The sequence below is a fragment of the Oncorhynchus mykiss genome, chromosome 1 (assembly GCF_013265735.2).
Source record: "Oncorhynchus mykiss isolate Arlee chromosome 1, USDA_OmykA_1.1, whole genome shotgun sequence".
NCBI classification, from domain to species: Eukaryota; Metazoa; Chordata; class Actinopteri; order Salmoniformes; family Salmonidae; genus Oncorhynchus; species Oncorhynchus mykiss.
The window spans coordinates 34,198,188-34,220,656 of record NC_048565.1 but is presented as its reverse complement, the minus strand read 5'-3'; the positions used below and the strand labels follow the sequence as shown (position 1 = coordinate 34,220,656).

Here is a 22,469-nt window from a genome sequence, read left to right as displayed (position 1 = left end):
GTCCACTTTGTTCCTGGTGGTAGTGTTGCGATCCTTGAAGACCCTGTTTTTGAGTTTACCAAAGGCAGCACTTGTTCGAGCAATCCGATGTTGGATTTCATCATCAAATAAAATGTTATTTGTCACATGTGCCGAATACAACAGGTGTAGACCTAACAGGGAAATGCTTACATACAAGCCCTTAACCAACAATGCAGTTTTAAGAAAAAATATTGTTGGGCCTCCCGTGTGGCGCAGTAGTTAAGGGCGCTGTACTGCAGCGCCAGCTGTGCCACCAGAGACTCTGGTTTCGCGCCCAGGCTCTCTCGTACCCGGCCGCGACCGGGAGGTCTGTGGGGCAACGTACAATTGGCCTAGCGTCGTCCGGGTTAGGGAGGGTTTGGCTGGTAGGGATATCCTTGTCTCACCGTGCACCAGCGACTCCTGTGGTGCGGCTGGCTTCCGGGTTGGATGCACGCTGTGTTAAAAAGCAGTGCGGCTTGGTTGGGTTGTGTATCGGAGGATGCATGACTTTCAACATTCGTCTCACCAGGCAGTGAGGCAACCAGTCAGGATGTTCTCGATGGTGCAGCTGTAGAACCTTTTGAGGATCTGAGGACCCATGCCAAATATTTTCAGTTCCCTGAGGGAGAATAGGTTTTGTCATACCCTCTTCACGACTGTCTTGGTGTGTTTGGATAGTTTGTTGGTGATGTGGACACCAAGGAACTTGAAGCTCTCAATCTGCTCCACTACAGCCCCGTCAATGAGAATGGGGGTGTGCTCGGTCTTCCTTTTCCTGTAGTCCACAATCATCTCCTTTGTCTTCATCACGTTGAGGGAGAGGTTCTAATAAGGTTCTAATAAGCTGCCTCATTGTTATTGGTGATCAGGCCTACCACTGTTGTGTCGTCTGCAAACTTAATGATGGTGTTGAAGTCGTGCTTGGCCATGCAGTCATGGGTGAACAGGGAGTGCAGGAGGGGACTGAGCACACACCCCCTAATGGCCCCCGTGTTGAGGATCAGCGTGGCAGATGTGTTGTTACCTACCCTTCCCACCTGGGGGCGGCCCGCCAGGAAGTCCAGGATCCAGTTGAATTGGGAGGTGCTTAGTCCCAGCGTTCTTAGCTGAGTGATGAGCTTTGAGGGCTCTATGGTGCTGAGCTTTAGTCAATAAATAGCATTCTCACGTATGTGTTCCTTTTGTCCAGGTGGGAAAGGGCAGTGTGGACTGCAATAGAGATTGCATCATCTGTGGATCTTTTTGGGCGGTATGCAAATTGGAGTGGGTCTAGGGTTTCTGGGATAATGGTGTTGCTGTGAGCCATGACCAGCCTTTCAAAGCACTTCATGGCTACGGACATGAATGCTACGGGTCGGTAGTCATTTAGGCAGGTTAACTTAGTGTTCTTGGGCACAGGAACTATGGTGGTCTGCTTGAAACATGTTGGTATTACAGACTCAGTCAGGGACAGGTTGAAAATGTCAGTGAAGACGCTTGCCAGTTGGCCAGCATGCTTCCGTGTTGCTAGCCTCGAAGCGAGCATAGAAGTAATTTAGCTCGTCTGGTAGGCTCTTGTCACTGGGCAGCTCACGGCAGTGCTTCCCTTTGTAGTCTGTAATAGTTTGCAAGCCCTGCCACATAAGATGAGCGTTGGAGCTGGTGTAGTACATTTCAATCTTAAGTCTTATATTGATGCTTTGCCCGTTTGATGGTTCGTTGGAGGGCATAGCGCAATTTCTTATAAGCTTCCAGGTTAGAGTCCCGCTCCTTGAAAGTGGCAGCTCTACCTTTTAGCTCAGTGCGGATGTTGCCTGTAAACCATGACTTCTGGTTGGGGTATGTACATACGGTCACTGTGGGGACAACGTTGTTGATGCACTTATTGATGAAGCCAGTGACTGATGTGGTGTACTCCTCAATGCCATCGGAAGAATCCCGGAACATATTCTAGTCAGTGCTAGCAAAACAGTCCTGTAACTTAGCATCTGCGTCGTCTGACCACTTCTTTATTGAGTGAGTCACTGGTGCTTCCTGCTTTAGTTTTTGCTTGTAAGCAGTAATCAGGAGGATAGAATTATGGTCAGATTTGCCAAATGGAGTGCGAGGGAGAGCTTTGTACGAGTCTCTGTGTGTAAAGTTGCTCTAGAGTTTTTTCCCCCTCTGGTTGCACATTTAACATGCTGGTAGAAATGAGGTAAAACAGATTTAAGTTTCCTGCATTAAAGCCCCCGGCCACTAGGAGCGCCGCCGCTGGATGAGCGGTTTCCTATTTGCTTATGGCCTCATACAGCTCATTGAGTGCGGTCTTAGGATATTATCCATTAGGATATTGGTGGAGAGGTGGCTACCTAGGTATGTGAAACTGGGAATGTTTTCAAGTATTGTATTGTTGGCAGTGACCTTGGGGGATGGCAGGTTGCTTCCCATGGTTGCTGGAAGTAGTTCTTTGTTTTTCTGGGGTTGAGTGTTAGACCCATCCTGCTGTATGCTTTTGTGAATATGTTAGCAGTGACCTGGATATCAGCTTCTGAACTCACACAAACACTGCTCCTTCCCAGTGTCAAGAGTATTTGATGTGCAGCAGGACTCTCAAGAAACTGAAAACTCAGGAAGCTTGTATGTGTGTATCTCTTCTCAGGATGTAAGAACCCACAAATAAACAGTATTACATAATGTCTGAAGTTAAGAAAGAAAAATTAAATAGTTACTAACTAATGACACGAATGGACAAGCAGTTTGTCTCTGAGGCCATTACAACAGAATAGCTTTCTGTCTCGGCAGATAGCCTAGCATTTAGTATTGGGCCAGAGACAAAGTGGAAAATCTGTTGATGTGCCTTTGAGCAAGGCACTTAACCCTAATTAAGTCAGGGTTGCTGTTAAGAACTCTCACTCTCAGGGGGAGTTGGTATATGGAAAAAACACATCCAATTCATGTCCAGTGCACAGAAATAGGACACATTTATGCATCCACCAAATTATTATTGTTATTATTTCACTTTGTCTTTGTGTCCCTTTCACTGTCTCTCTCTTTGACTATCTCATTCTCTGTCTCTTTTTCAATATCTCCCTCTACCCCCCTGTTAGAGGTACTGTATTTGTAACAACAACTCTCTTTACATCTCTCTCTCTCCATCTCTCCAGTCAGAGGTATTGTATGTGTAATCCCGAGGTGGTGCAGCAGTTCCATAACCCAGACACCATTTTCATCCTGGCCTTTGCTGTGGTCCTCCTCAACACTGATATGTATTCCCCTAACATCAAACCTCAACGCAAGATGGGCCTTGACGACTTCATACGTAACCTACGAGGTGACTGGCTGTCTTTGTATATGTGTGTCTGTGTTTGTCTGTCTGTGTGTTGTTTGTGTGTGAAACACAAATCTATAAACGGTACCTAGCTTATTAAACGGTACCTAGCTTATTAAACGGTACCTAGCTTGTTAAACGGTACCTAGCTTATTAAATGGTACCTAGCTTGTTAAACGGTACCTAGCTTATTAAATGGTACCTAGCTTGTTAAACGGTACCTAGCTTATTAAATGGTACCTAGCTTGTTAAACGGTACCTAGCTTATTAAACGGTACCTAGCTTGTTAAACGGTACCTAGCTTATTAAACGGTACCTAGCTTATTAAACGGTACCTAGCTTGTTAAACGGTACCTAGCTTGTTAAACGGTACCTAGCTTATTAAACGGTACCTAGCTTATTAAACGGTACCTAGCTTGTTAAACGGTACCTAGCTTGTTAAACGGTACCTAGCTTATTAAACGGTACCTAGCTTGTTAAACGGTACCTAGCTTATTAAACGGTACCTAGCTTGTTAAACGGTACCTAGCTTATTAAACGGTACCTAGCTTGTTAAACGGTACCTAGCTTATTAAACGGTACCTAGCTTATTAAACGGTACCTAGCTTATTAAACGGTACCTAGCTTGTTAAACGGTACCTAGCTTATTAAACGGTACCTAGCTTGTTAAACGGTACCTAGCTTATTAAACGGTACCTAGCTTATTAAACGGTACCTAGCTTATTAAACGGTACCTAGCTTGTTAAACGGTACCTAGCTTATTAAACGGTACCTAGCTTGTTAAACGGTACCTAGCTTATTAAACGGTACCTAGCTTATTAAACGGTACCTAGCTTATTAAACGGTACCTAGCTTATTAAACGGTACCTAGCTTATTAAACGGTACCTAGCTTGTTAAACGGTACCTAGCTTATTAAACGGTACCTAGCTTATTAAACGGTACCTAGCTTATTAAACGGTACCTAGCTTGTTAGTGGGGTTGCGTTTTTATTTTTGCCTTTTTTGCTTTTCTTTTGAGCCTACTGATAGAAGAAAGAATAAAAATAATCTGAAGTCCACGGTGGTAATTTATGGACAGTGTGTGCCTGTGTGTGTTTGACTCAGTATAATAAGCTGCAGAAGTCTTGCAACATTTATGACAGTGTTTCTGAGCCTGGTGTTAGAGACTAGAGACACTGGAGCGGTTATTTATAGAACAGGTGCACAGACAATGCTTTGTACACTTAGTATACCAAACATTAGGAACACCTTCCTAATATTGAGTTACACCCCCTTTCGCCCTCAGAACAGCCTCTATTTGTCGGGGCATGGACTCTTCAAGGTGTCAAAAGCGTTCCACAGGGATGCTGGCCCATGTTGACTCTCACAGTTGTGTCAAGTTACACACGGGAAACACACGGGAAACTGGAGCGTGAAAAAACAGAAGTGTTGCAGTTCTTGACACAAACCGGTGGGCCGGGCACATACCACCATGCCCTGTTCAAAGGCACTTAAATATTTTGTCTTGCCCCTTTACAGTCTGAATGGCACACATACACAATCCATGTCTCAATTGTCTCAAGGTTAAAAAATCCTTATCTAACCTGTCTCCTCCCCTTAATCTACACTGATTGAAGTGGATTTAACAAGTGACATCAATAAGGGGTCATAGCTCTCACTTGAATTCACCTGGTCAGTCTATGTCATGTTTTGTATACTCAGCATATATTTTAATACAACACAGGACCAATTTCATATGGAATGATTGACAGCTGGTTGAAGAAGACAGATTGAATTGTGGGGGATCAGGGATGGTGAATCTAGAGAACACACCAAATTGGGGGGTGAGAGAGGATGGACTGGGAGTTGAACATCATTAACTCCTGCCCGCTCCCGAGTGGTGCAGCAGTCTAAGGCACTGCATCTCAGTGCTAGAGGCATCACTACAGACCCTGGTTTGATTCCAGGCTGTATCACAACTGGCTGTGACTGGGAGTCCCATAGGGCGGTGGACAATTGGCCCAGCGTCGTCCGGGTTTGGCCGGTGTAGGCTGTCATTGTAAATAAGAATTTGTTCTTAACTGACTTGCCTAGTTAAATAAAATAAATAACTGTAAATGTTCTACTGGGGATGAGGCTTCTGTTGAGTCTCTCTTGACTGAAACACAGCACAAGATCTCCCTCTAGTGGTGAGATACAGCCACAGCAGGGTGATAGATTTAATTTTTATTTTATCACATGCACAGGGTCGCAGATGAAGTTGCAGTGTACAGTGAAATACTTGTGTGAATGAAACAATAATATTAATAATAATGATATGGTAGGAATAGTGGTGGCTATTCAGTATGATAAATGTCCATCGGGCTGGGGGCAGGGTAGATGTCCAGTGGGGAAGCAGAAAAGGGTGGGTGGGGGGGGCTGACTAGTGGTGGCTATTCAGCAGCCCGATGGTCTGGGGGTAGAAGCTATTGGCCAGTCTGTTTGTTTTAGCCATGATGCTCCTGTACTGCCCGCATCTGAGTGATGGAAGTGGGGAGAACAGGCCGTGGCTCGAATGGCTGAGGTCCCTGATGATCCTAACATCAGCCACTCCTGCCTTGTCCTGCAACGAGCCTGAACCAGGGGTGGAGTTAATTCAGTTTGCAATTCATTTTCGGGAATTCCCTCTCTAGTTCCTTGTGTGTCCCTGTTCCCTCAGGAGTGGATGACGGGGCAGACATCCCCAGGGAGATGGTGACCGGGATCTATGAGAGGACCCAGCAGAGAGAGCTACGCTCCAACGAAGACCACGTCACCTACGTCAGCCGTGTGGAACAGTCCATACTGGGCATGAAGACGGTGAGTGTGTTGTGTGACTGAGGGAGAGCCTGAAAGAGAGATTGGTGTATGTGTGTGTGTGTGAGAGAGAGAGTGGAGTCTGTGTGTGTGTTTACCCCATGGTTTACAGTTGAAGTCGGAAATGTACATACACCTTAACCAAATACATTTAAACTCAGTTTTTCACAATTCCTAACATTTAATCCTAGTAAAGAATCCCTGTCTTAGGTCAGTTAGGATCACCACTTTATTTTAAGAATGTGAAATGTCAGGATAATAGTAGAGAGAATGGTTTATTTAAACTTTTATTTCTTCCATCACATTCCCAGTGGGTCAGAAGTTTACATCCATTAAATTAGTATTTGGTAGCATTGCCTTCAAATTGTTTAACTTGGGTGAAACGTTTCAGGAAGCCTTCCACAAGCTTCCCACAATAAGTTGGGTGAATTTTGGCCCATTCCTCCTGACAGAGCTGGTGTAACTGAGTCAGGTGTGTAGGCCTCCTTGCTCGCATGCGCTTTTTTTAGTTCTGCCCACAAATGTTCTATAGGATTGAGGTCAAGGCTTTGTGATGGCCACTCCAATACCTTTACTTTGTTGTCCTTAAGCCATTTTGCCACAACTTTGGAAGTATACTTGGGATCATTGTCCATTTGGAAGACTCATTTGCGACCAAGCTTTAACTTCCTGACTGATGTCTTGAGATGTTGCTTCAATATATCCACATAATATTTCCGCCTCATGATGCCATCTATTTTGTGAAGTGCACCAATCTCTCCTGCAGCAAAGCACCCCCACAACATGATGCTGCCACCCCCATGCTTCACGGTTGGGATTGTGTTCTTTAGCTTGCAAGCCTCCACCTTTTTCCTCCAAACATAACGATGGTCATTATGGCCAAACATTTTCTATTTTTGTTTCATCAGACCAGAGGGCATTTCTTCAAAAAGTACAATATTTGTCCCCATGTGCAGTTGCAAACCGTAGTTTTTTTGGCGGTTTTGGAGCACTTGCTTCTTCCTTGCTGAGCGGTCTTTCAGGTTATGTCGATAAAGGACTCGTTTTACTGTGAATATAGATACTTTTGTACCTGTTTCCTCCAGCATCTTCACACGTTTCTTTGCTGTTGTTCTTGGATTGATTTGCACGTTTTGCACCAAAGTACGTTCATCTCTAGATGACTGAACGCATCTCCTTCCTGAGTGGTATGACGGCTGTGTGGTCCCATGGTGTTTATACTTGCGTACTATTGTTTGTACAGGTGAACGTGGTACCTTCAGGTGATTGGAAATTGCTCCCAAGGAAGAACCAGACTTGTGGAGGTCTAAAAATGTTTCTCTGAGGTCTTGGTTGATTTCTTTTGATTTCCATATGATGTCAAGCAAAGAGGCACTGAGTTTGAAGGTAGGCCTTGAAATACATCCACAGGTACACCTCCAATTGACTCAAATTATGTCAATTAGCCTTTCAGAAGCTTCTAAAGCCATGACATTATTTTCTGGAATTTTCCAAGCTGATTAAAGGCACAGTCAACTTAGTGTATGTAAACTTCTGACCATTGGAATTGTGATACAGTGAATTATAAATGAAATAATCTGTCTGTAAACAATTGTTGGAAAAAATACTTGTGTCATGCACAAAGTAGGTGTCCTAACCGACTTGACAAAACTAGTTTGTTAACAAGACATTTGTGGAGTGGTTGAAAAATAAGTGTATGTAAACTTCCGACTTCAACTGTATGTGTGTGTGTGTGTTTTTCTGTAGATCCTGTCTGTGCCCCACCGTAGGCTGGTCTGCTGCTGTCGTTTGTTTGAGGTGGCAGACTTCAACAAACCTCTGAAACAGAAACTGGCGAACACCCAAAGAGAGGTGTTCCTTTTCAACGACCTCATACTGGTGAGAACACACAAGCACACACACACGCACTCATGGACACATGCACACACACACCCACACGTTAAAGCATGACCAGTGTTTATTTAAGTGATAATGCCCGAGAAGCTGGTGTTTGGAGGATATATTGGCAATGGTGTTGTTAGACCTGGAAAACCGTGCCAACGGCTTCTCGGGCATTATCACTTTTATGCAATGGTACCAACATAATCAAATAATGATTTTCATTAAAAACATTATTCTGATGAATTTATTCATACTTTTCTTCCTTTCACAAGATATAGTCCCAAAACAAATCTAGGGTTGCTACCCAAGCCGGCTGGTCATTCGTTCTATTGGTTCGGTTGCCAGAGATGCGACCCAGTTGTTCAGTCTTTTTGTACTGTATCTATGGACGCGACCCAGTCGTTCAGTCTTTTTGTTCTGTTTCTATGGACGCGACCCAGTCGTTCAGTCTTTTTGTTCTGTTTCTATGGACACGACCCAGTCGTTCAGTCTTTTTGTTCTGTTTCTATGGACACGACCCAGTCTTTCAGTCTTTTTGTTCTGTTTCTATGGACACGACCCAGTCTTTTAGTCTTTTTGTTCTGTTTCTATGGACGCGACCCAGTCGTTCAGTCTTTTTGTTCTGTTTCTATGGACACGACCCAGTCTTTCGTTCTAAATCAGTGGTCATCAACCGTTTCTGAGTCAAGATCACTTTCTGAGTCAAAATGCTGAGATCTACCGCTCTGATTTTTTTATTAACATGACTTAAAAAATGTAAGCCTATGCAACATTAACCAATTAAAAACAGTACTGTAGCAATGAGGTTGGTGCAGTAAGCTATAGGCCCAATACATTATCACCACATACTGGCTTTGCTTGAATTTACCTGCCAATGCATTGTTGTTCAGGACATTTAAAAAATATATATATTTCAAATCTTGAGGTAGGCTATATGATCACACCGGTAATAGATCCATTGTTCTATTACTTGTGAGCCACAGCTGAGTGAAAATACATTTAAATAATTAGCTTTTTATTTTACTGGGCTGATGGTGGTTGCATCTGATGGTCAGTCTCAGGGAGAGAGCAGCAGACTGAGGCTCTGTCTCTCAACATCCCTCCGCTCTCCCTTTCCTCCACTGACCAAAAAGGGACACTGTCTTCCAGCTGATGGCGAAACTCGAGTCGCACTGCATTATTTCTGCCTCATGGACAAATTCATGTTGTTACTCCTATGAACAGAGAAATTTAAATATTCCTTGATATTAAAAATGATCCAAGCCGCTAATAATAACAACAACGCAAGCCTATAGATACACTTTCCTATTCATTCATTACTGCTGCAGTGCTTGTTGTAGCGCTGAGTGGAAATAGGAAGAACGCGCATTTTATGGGTTATAAAAGTGTTGAATGGAAAGTGTTGACAGTGCTGAGTGAGAACTTAAATATGATCTCTCATAAAAACAGCAGCTCTTTGCTGTATTCGTTGACAGTCTCTCTCTAGTTAAGGTTTTAAACGTTTTGAAATCTCACAGTATCAATTTTGCCGTAGCTTTCTTTTACGCCTCCTACGTTACTGCAGATTTGGTCATCTGAGCAATCTGATTGGCCAGCGGTACGCATAGTGTACTTGATTTCCTCTCCAGGCCCACCGGGAAGGCAGAGTTTGTACCTTCAGACACATGAAATGGTAACAGTTTTCCTACCCGGCGCCCAGGGCTGCACCTACCACCAACAGCCTGAGACTAATAAAACAAATTAGGAACACAAAGGCTTTATCTTTGGGTTTATGTCATGTTCTGACCCTAGTTCTTGTGTTATTTCTTTGTTTTAGTTGGTCAGGACGTGAGTTGGGTGGGTATTCTATGATTTGTGTTTCTAGGTTGGGTTTCTTGTTTGGCCTGATATGGTTCTCAATCAGAGGTAGGTGTTAGTCATTGTCTCTGATTGGGAACCATATTTAGGTAGCCTGTTTTCTGTTGGGGTTTGTGGGTGGTTGTTTTCAGTCTTTGTGTGACTGCACCAGATAGAACTGTTTCGGTTGTCACTTTGTTGTTTTGTGTTTTTGAAGTGTTCAGTTTTCCATTAAAAAGATGAACACTAACCACGCTGCGCTTTGGTCCTCTCTATCTCCTGACGACAACCATTACAGTTTATTACAGAAATGTTTGGCGATCGACTAGAAATGCCTTGGAGATCGACAAGTCGACTGGTTGGTGACCACTGTTCTAAATGTTCCATTGCCATACTGGCTGGCAACGTTCTTATGGCTGGCAACGTTCTTATGGCTTGCTTGCTAGCTAGCCAACTACGGCTAACTTAGTCACGTCAAACAGTGCAAACAGAATAACAACAGTAGCTGCATTTGTTTAAGCTGTTTTCTAGTGATATTTATTTGGATAATTCCATAATAATGAGCTAATGAGGCACGATTTCACCTGACATAGAAAATGTACTCTCTGTTAGGTAAGGTGACCAGATGTCTGAAATGAAAACCGGGGACATTTCCAGTTCGGTGGTCAATATATAATTAAAATAGCCAATGTTATATCTATGAAATAAAAAAGGGGGACAATTCCGGTTTCATGTATTTAGTCTTAACAGGCCCACTGTGATAGACAGAGAAAACAACTATATTACAGAAACACTACAGACAAGACAGAACTGTCCGATCTGAACAGCCATTCAGTGGTCCTGCTACAATAAGAGCAGAAGAGAACATGAGCAAAATTGAAAAAACAGACAATAGTAAATGTGAAATACTTAACATAATAAAGAAATAAGATGCTGATGAGATTGGTAACTACATAATATACTTATACCAACCTAATATGTATATTTCTCCGAAGAATGTATCTTCATCAGGATTGCTCTGTCTTTGGCCAGCTTCTCCATGAACTCCTGGCAGGGGAGGTTGAAGTTTATCTTCACAATAAGCATGGCCTTGATGGTAGTAACAGTAAACCTATTTCTTGCTGCTGTCCATAGATCATTAATTTGGGAGAACACTCTCTCGACTGGTGCATTACTTCCAGGTAAGCACATGACAACAGACGCTAATCTAGCTAGGTTAGTGTGTGGGATGTCATTCTCTTTGAAGTGGGTAACCACTGTGCTCCATCTCTGACTAAGTGGTGTCTCAGATGTTTTCCATTCTTCAAGCGATCCCCCTTTAGGAACTTTTGCAGGCCAGTAACCTCGTCACACAATGCATCCTCATTGATGGTCACATTGGGGTATTTTTCCTGCAGTGTGCCTGCTGCCTTCTGGATCTCTTCACGCTGAGGTTGCCTTTTTAAAAGGAGACCATGTAAATCTTTTAGATTATCTGTGTGCTTTCCCCATGCTTGCAAGTAGTTCACAGCCGTAGTGAAGAATGGTTGGGATGTTTTGAGAAAGCTCTCTTTAGACATGGCTCCATTTTCCTCTAGCTCTTTCAGAAGTCCTCTGACCAAAACTGGAATGAAGTTGTCATCATCTCTTGCAGAGAATTTTGCCTCAACGTTTCTCAGAATTGCAGCTGACTCCACAGCACAGTGGTCCTGGCCTCTAAGCATCTTGATCGTGTCACTGAATACGGTCAAGTTTCCATGGACAAAGGCCAGCCAAAGTTCAGTCAGTGGACCTTTGAACATTGTTCACAGAACAACAGGGCATTTGTCTTCAGACATAAAAAAGGATTTCAATGGCACATACATTTTCAGCACTCTTTCTAGAGCAGGGAGCATGGACATCCAGTGAACATTGCTGTGTCCTAAAATGTTATGGTACTCCTGGCCAACAAACTCACAAAAGCCCTTCAGTCTTTCTACTCTGACGGTGAAAATATGAACATATCCAAATATCTTTGTGAGCAGGTACTCAACATCATATCCAAAGCTGTTCTGGCTGTGTTATAAGTGATGTGGGCAGGACAACCGAAGCCAATCACCTCCCGCTGCAGAGAATTTTTAACTTTGGTATGGACATTGACCCTCCCCAGCCTATTCAGCCCTCCAAAGTTGGTATTTGTTGTCGGCAGAGAATGTTTTCCAGGTTACATTTTTGGATGACCACCAGGACCTCGGCTGCAATTTCCTCTGCTGTTTCTCCATTCAATTCAACAAAATCAAGCAGTTTTGTTTCCACAGATGTGCTGCCATCATATATCTTACATATCTGACTACTATTGGCAGCAGCTTTAAATGTCCATGATTGGACGTATCAATGGACAGGGACACAAATTCAACCTGGTCTAGGTCCTGTGTTAGCAAAGTAGTTGCCCATGTTGCTAACACGTTACTCACTATGGCGTCACATTTTGTCCTAGCACATGTAAACTTTGGCTCACAAAGCTTCCGTGTCAGTTGTGCTGTGCAGTCCATAGATCTGTAACTATGATTGTGTCACATAGTGTGGTATGCAAAGACACCCTCCTGCACAGCTAAACCATATTGTTCTTGGGAAGGCTCTACCTTCTTGAAGAATGTGGTGACAGAGGGCATACCAACACGGCCAATCAGAGAGGCTTTATGCTTTTTCGGCTGCTGATTTTCTACCACTGCCGTTCTTCTCCGGCTGACAATTGAAAGAGAGGAATTACAAAGGGTGCAGTGAACAATTCTATCGTCTTGACCTGAGCGTATAAATGGAAATTCTCTCATGTTTTTCATAAAAAGTGCATTTCCGTTTCTTGGAAAGTGTCATTGTATCTCCTCTGTCTGTTCTTGTGTCACTCTTCTTACGCTCAACTTTTTCTTCTCCTCTTTTATTCACTCGTCTTCCTTTCCTTCTCTTCACCTTTCCACCTCACTCTTCTACACTCTCCTTCCTTCACTCTTTTTACTCCCTTAATTTTTCCTTCTCCTTTCTCTCCAATCTGTATTAATAAACAACATAATATTAGATAAAATACTTTGGTTAACAGATTCCCATTGCTTGCCTCATTTTTGTATTTATCTCAAAAACATTGTTTGGAATAATAAATTGGCAGGCTCTGTAACCATAGCTTTACCTTTCCTCCTCTGTCTCCTTCACTCTTCTTCCTCCTCTCCTTCCTCTCCACTACTAATGTTATCCATGAACATTTCTAAATATATTGTAACGACCCTGGGTTTATAAGCGCGGAAATCGACCCTGCCGTTTGAGCATGCTTTTGCGGCACAGTCGATAGCGCGCCGGACCTCGAGGTCGAGGGTTTCGAGACCTACTCCCTGCTGTTTCATTACATTGGTGTCAGAAGTGATCGTACCTCGCATCCACGACAGTGCGTGTGCTTGGCCGCTGAGAGCGTTCCTGGAAGACGTAGAGCCGCGAGGACGCGCTCTTTGAAAGGAGGGAGTAGTGTAACGACCCTGGGTTTATAAGCATGGAAATCGACTCTGCCGTTTGAGCATGCTTTTGCGGCACCGTCGATAGCGCGCCGGACCTCGGGCTAGAAGGTCGAGGGTTCGAAACCTACTCCCTGCTGTTTCATTACAATATTTTCACACTACTTATTCTAATTCCAAACCATTAAAATTGTAATCTACAAAAATATTCTCAGAATTAATTGTGCATTCATTTAATATAATCATATTTTCAAAATCCCGTCCACTGCATGTTTACATGTGAACGTTTTTTAACCTAGCTACCATAACAGTAGCTAGCTAACTTAACGTTAGTCTACATAGCTAACGTTAGCTAGCATAACCAATTTAAAACCTTATAGAGCAGAACATCTATCTATATAATACATTGTTACATAACATCACTAGCTATTATCTCAAACGATTTTTAACTTACCTGGCTTGAAAAGACGTTTCTGGTGATGTTGTGGGTTCACTTGACACTTGCTAGCTTCTGGCCGAGTTTTCCACAGCAGTTTTCTCTAAAACTATCGCGAGCAAGTAGTTAGTAGAAGAAGAAGAGTGAATGGAGCTGTATAGCGAGCAGCCCCCTCTGCTGGACAAAACAAGCACAACGCGATTGAGACGTCAACCGGTAGGCTGTGCTGCCCGTTCTTTCTTGCCAAGTAAAATATTTCACTTTGCGGTCTGTTTTTAACGGTTAAAACCAACAGCACAATTAACACAATACCTTCAAACTGAAGATGAAAATACTGCAAATTAGCTGCACTTCGTTTCGTTGTACCTTTTTCAATTGACATTTCTTTATATATATCCATAAAAATGATGCCAGCTGATTCATGACTTCGACTGGCTGAAAACGCTGCCTGCCTCTCTCTCGTCCCAACTCCCGATTCCAACACGTTCATTTCCATGGGACAGTTGGATATCGAATTTGAATATTGAAAAAACGTTGCAAATGTCGGAGAGACAGACAGTAAGGTTTATACACATTTTCGCTGTTGAAAACTAAATGTTAGTCTAAAAGAAATGTGAGATGACGTCTAAATGGAGAGATGACGTCAAATCGAACGGTCATAGATTTAGCCGGTGGTAATTTGTGGAATAGACACCGGCTGGAATGCGCTTTTAACCAATCAGCATTCAGGATTAGACCCACCTGTTGTATAAGTGTGTGCGTATGTGTATGCGCACGTATGCGTGTGTGCTCACTGTATGGCTTATGTCCATTCTGTTGTCTCCTCACACAGATCCTGAAGCTGTGTCCAAAGAAGAAGACTTCTGCTTCCTACACCTTCTGTAAAGCCATGGGTCTACTGGGCATGCAGTTTCACCTCTTCAGCAATGAATGTAACTACTACAACTACTACAACTTGCTACTACTACTATAACTACTCTACTACTACTACTACTCTACTATTGCTACTACTACTACAACTACTACTACACTACTACTACTAGTAGCTCCCGAATGGCGCAACGGTTTAAGGCACTGCATCTCAGTGCTATAGGTGTCACTACAGATCCTGGTTCAATCCTGGGCTGAATCACAACCGGCCGTGATCGGGAGTCTGATAGGGCGGTGCACAATTGGCTCAGCGTTGTCCGGGCTAGGGTAGGGTTTGGCTGGGATAGGCCGTCATTGTACAATTGTAAGAATTTGTTCTTAACTGACTTGCCTAGTTAAATAAAGGTTAATAAATACTATTACCATCACTACTCTATTATTATTATTATTACTACTACTAATCTGCTACTCAACTACTTCTACTCTACTATTATTACTACTATACTACTACTACTACTTTACTACTACTACTACTACTACTATTACTACAACTACTACTGCTACTCTACTAGTATTATCACTACAACTACTCTACTACCACCACTACTCTGCCACTACTATTACTACTACTACTACTACTACTCTACTACTTCTACTCTACTATTATTATTACTACTAAGACTACTTTACCACTATTACTACTACTGCTTCTACTATCACTATTACTACTACTCTACTATTAGTATCACTACTACTACTCTACTACTACCACTAATATGCTACTACACTTATTATTACTACTACTACTACAACTACACATCTACTACTACTACTGCTCTACTACTACTACTACTACTACTACACTACTACTACTACCACTACTCTACTACTATTAGTATTACTACTACTACTACTACACTACTACTACTACTACTACTATTCTACTCTATTATTACTACTACTACTACTACTACTACTCTGCTATTATTATTATTATTACTACTACTACTACTACTACCACTACTCTGCTACTACTACTTCTACACTACTACTATTACTACTCTACTACACCTACTACTACTCTACTACTATTACTACTCTACTACTGCTACTACTATTGCTACTACTACTACTACTACTGCCACTACTATTGCTACTACTACTACTCTACTACTACTACGCTGCTACTACTATTACTACTGCTACTACTATTGCTACTACTACTACTCTACTACTACTACTCTACTATTATTACTACTACTACTACTCTACTACTACTACTACGACTCTACTACTCTACTACTACTCTACTACTACTACTACTACTACTACTCTGCTACTAATATTACTACTACTACTATACTACTACTCTGCTACTACTATTACTACTACTACTACTACTCTACTATTATTATTACTACTACTCTACTACTGCTATTACTATTATTACTACTACTAGTACTACTACTATACTATTACTACTACTACTACTCGACTATTATTATTACTACTACTACTACTCTACTACTACTCTGCTACTACTACAGCTCTACTATTATTATTACTACTACTACTTTAAAAGTACTGCTACTACTACACTACTACTACTACTCTACTACTACTACACTACTACTATACTACTACTACTACTACTACTACTACTACTACTGCTATACTATGCTATTACACTGTACTGCCCCATACATAGCTAACTATGAGCGGTGACATTATCTGTCCAGAGTCCTACTATGCCCATGGCATCGCCATTCTGGTTACATAGCTAACTGTTTTTGTGTGTGTGTGTGTGTTCAGACTATGCTCATGGCATCACCATGTTGAGTCCGTTCTCTTCAGAGAAGAAGCAGCTGGTGAGTTTCTGCTCCCCCAGCGGAGAGGAGCTCAGGAATTTCACAGAGGAGCTACGTGAGTCCATCACTGAGGTCAACGAGATGGAGCAGATACACATCCAATGTGAGCACACACACATACGCACGTACGCACGCACACACATACGCACGCACGCACGCACACACACCACACACATACGCACGCACACACACGCATACGCACGCACAACACACACACACGCATACGCACGCACGCACACCACACACGCATTCGTACGCACACCACACACACACGCATACGCACGCACACCGCACGCACACCACACACGCATTCGTACGCACACCACACACACACGCATACGCACGCACACCACACGCCCACACACGCATTCGCACACACACCACACACACACGTATACACACGCACACCACACACACACGCATACGCGCGCACACCACACGCACACACACGCATTCGCACGCACACCACATGCACACACAAGCAGGCTCTTTATGTAATTATATGGTCATATCTCGCTGTCTGTAGGGGAGCTGGAGAGAGAACAGGGGGTGCAGACTCACACTCCCCACACCAATGGAGGACAGATGGACACACTCAGTCGACACACAGGATCACCCACTGGTAACAAACACAAAGTTAGCGACTAGCATCCACACATCATGCTGTGTATCTGAGTGTCACTTGTGTGTTTCTGCCCTCAGCCCAGCAAGACCTGTATGACAAGACTGGCAACAACACTGTGGAGGTGAGTCACATACACACTCTGCCTCAGGTAAGTGTATGTGTGTTAGCAAAGATGCACACAGGCGAGGAGTAGGGAGACCCTCCTCAGCTCCCTCCAGCTCTGTGTGCCTCATAGCAACACAGCTGCAACTGGAGGGATAGCTTTAGCCATCAGCCTTCTGCTAACAGAGACCAGTAATTAGCTATTAGCCACCTGCCAATGCACGGTTATCTATTAGCTATTAGCCTCCTGCTAGTAGGGAGTTAGCTATTAGCCTCCTGCTAACACAACATCTGCCTCCCAGCCGTCATAAGCTTTTCTAAGCCCTGCTGGCTTGCTAGAAAACCATCTCCATGGCAAGACTCAGAGTTAATGTATGTGTGTGTCTGTGTATGCATGCACATGTATGACTCAAGCCCAGTTCCTCCGCTCTAAATACCCTCTCTACAGACCTGGCAGCCCCAACCCCTAACTCTTAGTCAGTCCTTTAGCAATGTATATCTCTGTGTTGGATGAGACACCATGCCCTCGGTGTCATCTCCCCCCACACACTCATCCCTCTCCACACACACTCCTCCTCCTCCACACACGCACGCAAACTCACACCCACCCACTGGAGCCCAAATGTTGACCCTGAAACGCCCTTCCACCCAAACACAGGTGTGTCTCTGGGCTGGTGTGTGTGTTAGCATGCGTTCACTCCCTGCATGCCTGCATGCTGCCAGTGTATCTAACCCACCAGAGGGCTGCTGTAGGCTGCATTCAGGCTGGTAACTCCTCATGCCATTCTCTGGCTGTTTCTAAACTAGGTGTCAATTCACAATAGGCTGCTGCAGACCTACCACATGACCCAGCCCAGCCCTGATAGGCTGCTCCAGACCTACCATGTGACCAGTCCTGACTCCACCCAACTGGCTCTGGCAGCACCAGCCATGCTAAGTGCCACCCACCCCGGAGAGTTCCGCCCAGACACTCTCATTCAATGCCAGCAGATCGTCAAGGTGATCGTCATGGACCAGAGCGGCCGCGGGAGAATGGAAGCTTTCCTCAACCAAGGAAGCCCCGCCTCCCACCACCGCCTCATCCAATCAGCGATGTCCACGCCAGTACGGGTCAGAGAGGGATCTGAGCCCCCTCTGCCTCCCCCTCCTCCCCCCTACAACCACCCCCACCAGTACTGTCCCCCCGACTCCCCCTGCCCTCTCTCACACACCCTGCCTCACCCCCTCCGCAGACGCAACTCTAGTGGCTCCCGCAGCCTCGTCTGACATATGACCCCCTCACCCTACCACACCTTATCATGCGCCCTCTGACCTTTTGTTAAACGGTCATGTACTGTATTGGTGAAACACACACAACACAAACACTCATAGACAAAGATAGAGAAAAGGTGAGACGAGGAAGGAAGGAAGAGAAAGAGGGCGGGAAGGAAGTCGTCTGAGAGAAAGGGAATAAGCCGATAAAGCGAGTGGGAGATAATAGAGAGGATTCAAATCAATATAAAATCAAAGTCATCTAATGATTTCATGTGTATTTTTGAATAGGATGTCATTTTGACAACATTTCTAAACAGAGATTTTCTAATCGTACAGCTCTTGTGACACAGTGTCATCTGTACATATCTATATCTGTTCCTGACTTTAGAAAGAACAATTTAGGATACAACCTCTCACCACCTGATCCCCGACTCTAACCCTGCCCTGATGTCACACAGCTGATGGAACACACAGATCTCCTCCATGTGTTGAGCTGTCTGGACATGGAGACATGTCACCTCAATGACATCATCAACATCATCTAGGGTTTTAGCCCTCCTCTTTAGCACACTGTGTTTTGGTGATGTGTGGTAAAATATGATAATCAGATGCTAATAATACTTTTGATCGTGAAGAAGTGAGTATGTCAGATTTGCCGGGAGGGAAGACTGTTTCTCCTGACTCCTGGCTTACAGATGATTACAATCTGTATTTCTATTCGTAATGTCAGACTTCTACCCTGATTAACATATCTGCGTGTGCATGTGTGTTTGAGATTATAAGGGTCTGCCAGTGTATGTGCGTGTGAAAGGGTGTGTCTGTGTGTGCTTGTTGCATGTGTGTGCGAATACCATTGTTCTATTCTCTGAGGTTTTGCTACACTGGTCCAAGCCTCACACTCAGGAAGATACCAGTACTGACGACAAACTGTTCAACATTCTAACTTATTGTTTGATCAGTAATAACATGAACATTGTATGTTATTGACCAGTCATGTTCTAACATTCTATCTAATTTGTACTTTTGAATATTCAATCTCACTTTCTGAATCCCTAAAGGGTTAACTATTACCCATTCTCACATGATTAACCTGTTCTCCACTGGAATGCATGTAGGAATGTATATACACACACAGTACACACACATGCACACACAGAGCATTAAACCACAGAATTACTTAAGTATGTTTATTTATCAGAATATTGAATATGTTTCATTATTATTATAATAGTGTTGTTACATCTCTTCTTTCCCTTTCCCTCTCTCTGAGGGCTGTGACACGTGGTGACCCACTGAGGCTGATCTTCTTCGTGTTGCACCATATTATTAGAGTATATCGGAATACTGAACATGTGCACAGTATATAGGTGGTATATATATATATATATATATATATAGTAAAAGGAATGGACGGACTGCCGATGTGTGTATTTATGTATTTGTACAGAGGTGGAAATCTATTTGTTTTTCAGATTATGAGGGCAACAGTGTTACCCACTGTTACCACAAGAGACACACACACAGATGATACATTATCATAATTAGAGCTCTGTGTAAAGGGCTATACTGTAGCTGTGATCACACTAGCGTTAGCATTAACTAGATGGTTTAGTGGAAAACAAGCAGGAGTCATAGTAGACATTTTAGCATGTTCTAAAGCCCTAACATATCACCTTAACACTGAGTTTGGCTCGCCTGTCCTGCATCCATCTTGGAGATGTCTTACACTGTTGAAGAGAGCACCTGTGCACCGTCACATTAAGTATTTACTAAGATATCATGTTTATAACAATTACAGTGTTTACTAATGGAATATTTCTAAAGATTTATGTTTGAAGAGAATTACATAATAAAGTAGTTTGTACTCTGCCTTGAGTCCTGGGTCCTGTCTATCCGTTTGTGTATGTGAAAGGTTTGCCTGCCGACAGTACTTAGCACCTCTGAACAGTGTTGGCAGTCACTCTTTTGTGTTCACACAGCAAAGACTTTGGAAGTCGTCAGCCACTCAGCCTTGTTACAATACTCCAAACCAGAAGGGGGCAGTAGCGTTGTTTGGCAATGCATATCCATGCGTATTGCTTATGGTCACGATTCTATTTTGTAGAAAGCCCCTATATTTTCATTTTTTTTGTTGGCTCCCCCACATGGAGGTTTGTGTTTCTGATTGGCTCCAAGTCAAGCTGTTGGCCACTGACAAGCATTGCGTAGGTTCGTCGCTACCGGGTCGGCACGCAACAGGTACCGCTTTTGTTCTAGCAAGAGAAGGAACGGCCTCCCACTGTGATAAGTACCTACAGTATCAGCAGTCAGTGAGATTCTCAGTGCATTTCATGCTTCACTCTTTTGGGGTGTCATTTTTATACTCTAAACAGCTCACTGAGACAGACAGACAGACAGTAGGTGAGTAGTGGAGTTGATTTTACTTCTGGTCCAAAACACAGATGTGGAACAAAATACATCAAATACACAAGAACACCCCACAAATATATTATACCTCAAACCTCCCAATTACAATGACAAACATAGCAACACGTGATATAAACGTAGTAACACAGCGAAGGAAACATATGAACACCGTGACAACACTATTTGGCCGAAAAACCTAATATACAAAAACATGATACAAGAATCCAATGAAATACACAGTGGAATGACTATTGCAAGATACCTGTAAACCTCCATGTGTGATATATATCCCTATCTTTTCTGCCTGTGAACTTTTACAAAAGATGCAGGACTCCACGAGGACTGTAATTGTGTGATGATTCAGGCCAGGTAAACAACTAAGTTTCTGTTGTTGTTTTGACCCTCCTGCCAGAAAAGGACAACTTGTGTTCCCAAAGAAGCTAGAGGAAACATGACTCTGGACTACACAATTCTCTCTCCCTCCATCTCTGGTGGAGCAATCCATCTGACAAACAGTCAGTGTGTCCAGGATTTGGCCCCATGACCCAGGGATAGATGTGTGTTCATCAGGTGTGAAGCTGACTGATAAGTTCTCAGCCTTTACATCGTAGTCTCCTCCCATTCCAGCTCGACATCACCTGCAAGAGCACAAAAAAGTAGATATGTGAAATGTGCGTTGATGACGTATGTGTATGCTAGTGTGTGTTCTTCTATATGTGTGTGCTCACCCTCCATAGCTTCCAGTGAGTCCATCTTCTCCAGAGCAGAGTAGTTGATGAACCAGATGGACTGGCTGTTTCCTTTACTGTTCAGCAGGTCCAGAGTACTCTGGTGTAGGAACATATACTGGGCCTGGGGATATGCGTGAACAGACTAAGATTCTGTCTGGCAGGTTTGAATGCACCAGGAAAACTAGATTATAGTATGAAGTATCATATCCATATCACAGTAAGAATATTATATTATGATACATGTTGTATAAATGCATATTTCTCACCAGGTTCTGCACCATACACATCCTCTCACTGCGTAGTTCAGCCACCAGACCGTAGATGTCCACAAAGTCGTGATCACTGACGTGTTGGATCAGGTGATCCAGCGTTATAAACACTCCTGTCCTGCCCACGCCAGCACTGCAGTGCACCACTATAGTAGTGTTCTCATGCCTGTTGGCTCTGATGGCTCGAACAAACTGTATGAGTGTGGTGCTGGAATCTGGTACACCATGCTCTGGCCAGGAGGTGTAGTTGAAGTGGTGAACCACCATGTAGTCCCCATGCTAGGGGGAGAAAGGGAGACAGACAGAGAGAGAGGGTGGGGAGAGAAGGAGTGACAGAGGGAGAGAGAGCGAGGGAGTTAGAAGGAGAGAGAGAATAATGATTTTATTGTCAAGAGGATAACTCTGAACTTGTTTACTCTGGGGTACTCAAATATACACTGATTGTACAAAACATTAGGAACACCTGCTCTTTCCATTACAGACTGACCGGGTGAATCCAGGTGAAAGCTATGATCCTTTAATGATGTAACTTGTTAAATCCATTTCAATCAGTGCAGTTGAAGGGGAGGAGACAACTGAAAGTAGGATTTTTAAGCCTTGAGACAATTGAGACATGGATTGTGTATGTGT

At 43.4% G+C, this 22,469-nt stretch overlaps 2 protein-coding genes across 6 annotated transcripts in view; one reads left to right on the top strand and one right to left on the bottom strand.

Moving 5' to 3' along the window:
- Positions 1 to 20,302, top strand: part of iqsec3b (IQ motif and Sec7 domain ArfGEF 3b) — a 45,034-nt gene extending 24,732 nt beyond the window's left edge. Inside the window, exons 8-15 of one of the 2 annotated variants that reach the window (XM_036976369.1) lie at positions 3,129 to 3,295; positions 5,970 to 6,109; positions 7,853 to 7,984; positions 14,547 to 14,646; positions 16,397 to 16,555; positions 16,979 to 17,074; positions 17,155 to 17,198; positions 17,987 to 20,302. In XM_036976369.1, coding sequence (XP_036832264.1) covers positions 3,129 to 3,295; positions 5,970 to 6,109; positions 7,853 to 7,984; positions 14,547 to 14,646; positions 16,397 to 16,555; positions 16,979 to 17,074; positions 17,155 to 17,198; positions 17,987 to 18,445 — 1,297 coding nt within the window. In that variant the 3' untranslated portion in view covers positions 18,446 to 20,302. The remainder of the gene's footprint in view (positions 1 to 3,128; positions 3,296 to 5,969; positions 6,110 to 7,852; positions 7,985 to 14,546; positions 14,647 to 16,396; positions 16,556 to 16,978; positions 17,075 to 17,154; positions 17,199 to 17,986) is intronic. The other variant, XM_036976378.1, reaches the window with a different exon arrangement.
- A 532-nt stretch (positions 20,303 to 20,834) lies between these two features.
- The window catches only part of LOC110521642 (phosphatidylinositol phosphatase PTPRQ), a 45,278-nt gene continuing 43,643 nt past the window's right edge, over positions 20,835 to 22,469 (bottom strand). For all 4 annotated transcript variants that reach the window (XM_036976194.1, XM_036976180.1, XM_036976186.1 and 1 more), the window contains 3 exons: positions 21,837 to 22,118; positions 21,568 to 21,691; positions 20,835 to 21,477 (listed from right to left, as the gene is read on the bottom strand). In XM_036976194.1, coding sequence (XP_036832089.1) covers positions 21,440 to 21,477; positions 21,568 to 21,691; positions 21,837 to 22,118 — 444 coding nt within the window. In that variant the 3' untranslated portion in view covers positions 20,835 to 21,439. The remainder of the gene's footprint in view (positions 21,478 to 21,567; positions 21,692 to 21,836; positions 22,119 to 22,469) is intronic.